Source organism: Polypterus senegalus, chromosome 12, assembly GCF_016835505.1.
Source record: "Polypterus senegalus isolate Bchr_013 chromosome 12, ASM1683550v1, whole genome shotgun sequence".
Taxonomy (NCBI): domain Eukaryota; kingdom Metazoa; phylum Chordata; class Cladistia; order Polypteriformes; family Polypteridae; genus Polypterus; species Polypterus senegalus.
In genome coordinates, this window is record NC_053165.1 from 42,704,003 (window position 1) to 42,709,756 (window position 5,754).

A 5,754-nucleotide genomic window follows, 5' to 3' on the forward strand; every position below is an offset into this window, starting at 1 on the left:
CAAGAAGCAAACGGTCAACTGTGACTTTTGTGACACTGCCATTTGTTTCAGCAACTATTTTCTCCATCAGAGTATCATTGACAAATCATAAATAATCCAGATAATCACAATCAACAGACATCTTAAGGTCAGGATTACCCATAAATGTGCAACAAGGAAGTGCAGGATTGTCAGCAGCAGTATGAAACCAAAACCATATGTGAACATCAGTAAAATCTGGCAGGTTGGAATCTGCCAAAAAGATGCAAGTTTCACTGTCAACATCTGGTGACCAATTCACATCGTCATCACTATCACTCAATTCAAGCAATGGTTCAGTTTTGGTTCATTCTAAAACTGTCTTTATGGCTTCCATTTGCCACTGTGTTTGTTGTTGAAGACTCCACCCAACTCATAAATATTAATAGTGTTACCATAAAGTGGTAGAATGCAGAGGTATATTCATGATTTTTTGCTGGATTATGTTATTTTATCTACTATATGGCAGCAGATTTCTGTTCCAAGATTTACTTAATACTGTAAAGCTGATCATTACATGTCACCCTGAATATGACTCAGGATATACCGTGTTTACATAGATTTCTGATCCTGAATCACACTTAGGATAAACAGAAAAAAGGTCAATGCTGTGATGAGGAATAAGGGACAGGGTGTTTTGGAGCTCATAAACATAAGAAAAGCTTATCTATTTTGTTTCATGTTTTACGTACCACAAAAGAATGCAAAAAAGAAAAAAAAGATGAGATTGTGACTGAACTCACCGCACCTGTTAACTGTTGTATAGCACTGGTTTTGTCAGGCAGCACGTTATTGGCTGTCAAGAAAAGGGTTGAGCACAACCGTGCTGGAAAGTCATCAAGTGGTCTCTAAATTGGGCATGCCCATCGATTTTTGGTTGTGCAAATTGACATCTGGTGACAGCATCGACAACTGCAGTCAACAAGTCTGATATTGCCAACAAATAGAAGTAACGTGATATCAGCTTCGGGGTAAACGGCGACTGTACATGGCCAAGTACGGGTGTTTGTCGATTGAATGTTTTTTTGCCTGATATTGCCAGGGTTGTCTCTGTTCTTTCTTCAACCTGAAACTGAATTATTCAAGTTTGGAAGCAGATGACTAGACTTGCAGACATTTTCTTAAGTGTGGCTTTGTCTCCTGCAGCCTCCTCCTTCACCTTCCCGCCGCAACCGAAGACAAGTTCCACTAAATATGAACCACTATGCCAATAAGAAGAGTGCGGCGGAGAGCATGCTGGACATTGCACTGCTGATGGCTAATGCATCCCAGCTCAAGGCTGTGGTGGAACAGGGCAGCTCCTTCTCCTTCTACGTGCCTCTCATCACCCTCATCAGTATATCACTCACGCTGCAGATCGTTGTTGGTGTGCTTCTCATATTCATAGGTGAGTCCTGACCCATTCACTGAACTAATGGTGGTCAAGGATTTGCAACTGTGCTATATAAAGGTTTATAGAGACATCATTATCATACATAGAGAGTACAGTGAAAGTCTTACGTGCATATGCTAATTAACATGCAACACATCGCCATGATTAGCAAGTAGAACTACCTTACCTCAAAATTTTGTTCTTCCTTATTTGAAAAATCTCAGAACAAATTCATGATAAACAGAGTAAGTAGGACATAAAAGGCCATTCCATACACAAAGAAGGACCAGAGTTGACCACCACAGTGGGACGAAGTTCCAAATAATCTACATCAAGGGCCAAGGAGTGGCACATCTGAGGTGAGTTATTGGCTACCTGTGGTCACCAGCCATTTTTTAACCTGGTGCTTTCCCAGGAATCCTTCTCAGTTCATGGACATTCAGCACTGGCGGGGATGCTAACAGGCTTTACTGCAGACCTTCCACTGACCTGAGATAGTGACCAAGTACTGCAAGACCCTGGGCTATTAACTACATACATACATGTGTGTGTTCTGACTTTACAGTATGGTCTGTGGTGAATGGCACTGGACAACACAAAGTCCCATTTTATAACTTTCACCCTCTGCCACTTGGCCCAGGAGGTCCTCCCCAGTATAATGTTTGCTCATTTTTTTTGAATAGTCAGACCATGTGAGCCACTTCATGAATTGCTAGGGTTCAGAATTCAGTTCAGCTTCTTCATGTCTAGCTTGAAGAAATGTGTAGATAGGTTTGCACAATTCCCCATTTTTCTGCAGTAAGTTGGAGTTTGTCATCATCTTTTACATTTCGTTCAATGGTATGTGTCTTGTTTTCTTTTACCTTTGATTTTACACTTTATAAGAATATATTGAAACGGAATGGGATGAGACAGATTTAGCACTGCCATTTTCCCAAATCTATTATGGGATCATGGGATGCCAGTTCATGTTCAAATCCACACTTTCTCACAAAAAGACAATTTGTAGTCAGTAATCAGTCAAATCCGCATACATTTTGGGAGGCAAGGTAAACCTCAATGTCGGAGGAAACCAACATGAACATGGCAAGAACACGTAGACTTCACCCAGGATTATGGTGGGATTTCAATCTTCATCTCCGGAGCTGTGAGACAACAGCGACACCTTACCAGCCTCCCATGCTACACATCTGAAAATGTTACACATATAAAACTATATATCATTGTGTGATACGTACACACTGTAAAGATATAAATATCCTGTTTGAACGTTGGCACATGCACATTTTTGATGTCTTTCATATTTACATGACTCCTACAGTAAATAAGAGGCAGTTTAAAGTAAAGTAAAACAAAGTGGATCAAGATAAGAGTAGTCTACACTGAAGGAGAGCAAGGGAAACTCCAGTGTATAGATTTGAGAAATGTACTATGGGTACTGAGATGGGAAAAAAGCCAAGTGAAAGTTTCGACTTTGTAGGGTTATAAGAAGACATCTCAAAACAGCTGCAGTGAACAAGATAAAGAAGTAAAGATTAAGCTGAAGGGAAAATAGGAAATTGCAGTTACTTCCGTTAAATAAGACCTGCTGTGTGAATTTCCTCTGAATTAACTCGGAGGAAAACCACAATTACCACAAGGGTTAATATCAAGGATGTACTGCAGTCAAGGGCAACTTTCAGTACAGAGTGGACATGGCTGTGCTGCAGGCCAACCTCACATACAGTGTCTTGAGTGTAAATCCTAACTGGAGTTTAGACCGACCAGGTGCATTATTTTTCTTTCATTGTATTCAGTATGACTAACATTTATTTTATTTGTTTTCCCCCCTCAGTCAAATATGATCTGAATGATGAGCAGAAGCAATCCAAACTGAACTTTCTGAACAATGTTACAACTGGACTGGTTTTCATCATTGTGGTGGTCAATGTTTTCATAACAGCTTTTGGGGTCCAAAGGCCGAACTCCGAGCACACCAGCATGAACTAAGCTTCCAGACGTCTCCACAAGGAACTCGTGCCAGTGCACCGGTCACTGTACTGGCTAGTTATATCACATGTGCAGCACCAAAACTGCACACTTCCGTATCAGTCTTTGGAGTCCACAAGGAAGGGGCTCCACTGTGCCTCACTTGCTATGTTAGCCTTAGAGCAGTGGTGCTAAGAACCCCACTACAATATTTTCTGCTGCCCCTGTAACTAGCTAGATTTGACATTAAAAGGTTGCCATAAAGGACACAGGCTTGTCGTCTGTAGTCCCTGCTTTGACACCCAGACTTATTTGGTTGATCTTTTGTCATCACAGTGTATCCAAGAATAACGATTGAGAAGAGCAGAACAATAAGAGGTGGAGGAGATGACGTCCTGACAGTCCGGTAGAGGGAGTGAAAGCCGAGGTCCTGATGGCCGCTGTTTGTCACGACTCCTCTAGAAATAGCTGTGACTCTCTGGTTGCTTTGTTTAACACATCAGCGTCTCTCTTTGTTGTCCCTACAGTTCCCCAAATAAAAGCATACAGGTACTCCACTGACAGAGCTACTGTAGCTCTGGACTGTTGGAGGGTTTGGCAAACTCAGGGGACACTTTCATTAAACGGTGGACATCAGTTTTTAATCTTATGACTGTCTAGGCCAGGCCTTCAGCTGGTTCTTTTCTTGTCAGTTTTTGTTTGTGTGTGAATGTGTGTGTAAAACCTTAGGAAGAATTTTATCATGGGCATATTCAGTTAAGTGCAATACCAATGGTTTGAGAACTTTACCAACGCCTGCAGCTCTCTTGTATTCACTTGTCAGCTGGTCTGATGTCAGCTAGTGGAGGATTAATTATTAATACAGCAATCATGAATGACTTTCTTTCTCCCTCATCTGCTAGTACAAATCTGTTGAATAGAGGAAATGCTTCATCTTTGCTCCTCCCAAGTGCCTGTGCACTAGGAGTTCTTTTTGCTGATTTACTGGTGCTAGAGCGCCCTCATCAGGCCTGGACTCCTGCTTTCCCTGGCAGAGGTGCTGTAAATGAAGCCTACTGAGATCTTTTAATGCTTTCCAGTTATGTTACGTACATGTAATACACATGAAGTAGTTCTACAACAATATTTTAAAAAGGCCATGACTGGGTATGTTTTTGCTTTTATTTGTGAAGTTTTCTATTCTCAGTCCTGGAATGAATGAATTCATTCATGAATAATATTAGACGTGGTGTTGGCCCTCACAATTCCTTGCTCTGAGTGAGTGATAAACCATTGCTAACTAAGCTGCACTTCTTAGAGGTCATGTTTTCTGCCATGTGCTTTTTTAATAAGTAGGTTTATACACTTAAAAGGCTTAAGTATTTATTCATCCTCTATTATACTATGATTTTAAAAGCGTTGATGCAGTTTATTCATTTTGTGTAGTATATTGTGTATACTAATAATGATCCTTATAGATACTGCATTTAAATGTTACATTAAATATCATGGTTAATTATAATTTTACCCCTAGGGTTTTTTTTAGTTACCTCTTACTCTTATTGCATTAACTTCCAATAACAACAGAAAAATACCTGCCAAAGGTGCACAATTTATATTAATTGTCAAACATGACTAACATACTGTAACATGGACAGTTGGCTTTGGACTCATAAGCAGGCTGTGATTGGTCTACAAGGCGCGACATGCCTCTGTAAGCCAGAACAAAACTTAGTCAAAGCACTGATCTCTTTTGCAATACAACTAGTTTGCACAAATCCAATGTATAAAAGACTTTTTAAAAATAAACAAGTGGAAGCTCTGATTTTTGAAAAAAACAGTAATTGTGTTTGATGTTTGTTTTCTTCAATGTATCCACCAGTTTGTGAGACACAGGCCAAGTAAATGGTACAGGAAGATGAAAGAGAACAGCACAACACGATCACTTCAGCCAATCACTAACTAAATGAAACTGCACGTCAGCACAACCAATTCACTCTGTGATTTATTAATGAGTGTTCCCCTCCAACCCCCAACCAAGTCAAATTTATTAAAAAAGTGAACAACAAATCCAATCAGCATTCAAACTAAATTCAGAGTCATAATAACACAAACCCTTTTTAGATAAAGAGTTACAATAATGCACATAAATAAAAGTGAGCCAGGTACACTGAATGTTGGATATGTTTCACTGTAAGAATAATACAAAACGTTTAAATACACAGTCAATTCACAGACATGTATTGCGGCATCCTATCTGATAACAGCAGTCACCAGCGTGTAATGATCAGAAGTGAAAAGTGAAGGCACCCTAGATCAGAAACACTGATGCTTGTTTAGGTGAACCTATTGAAGATGGCGGTGAGGCTAAGCCAACTGAGGCTGTACCACAATTTTGGTGAGTATTTTTAATATTG

The 5,754-nt window shown here is 40.0% G+C and overlaps 1 protein-coding gene across 1 annotated transcript in view; it reads left to right on the forward strand.

The window, feature by feature from the left end:
• The window catches only part of ninj1 (ninjurin 1), a 34,727-nt gene extending 31,068 nt beyond the window's left edge, over positions 1 to 3,659 (forward strand). Inside the window, exons 2-3 of the mRNA XM_039770973.1 lie at positions 1,165 to 1,405; positions 3,225 to 3,659. Coding sequence (XP_039626907.1) covers positions 1,165 to 1,405; positions 3,225 to 3,379 — 396 coding nt within the window. The 3' untranslated portion in view covers positions 3,380 to 3,659. The remainder of the gene's footprint in view (positions 1 to 1,164; positions 1,406 to 3,224) is intronic.
• Positions 3,660 to 5,754: the final 2,095 nt, after the last annotated feature.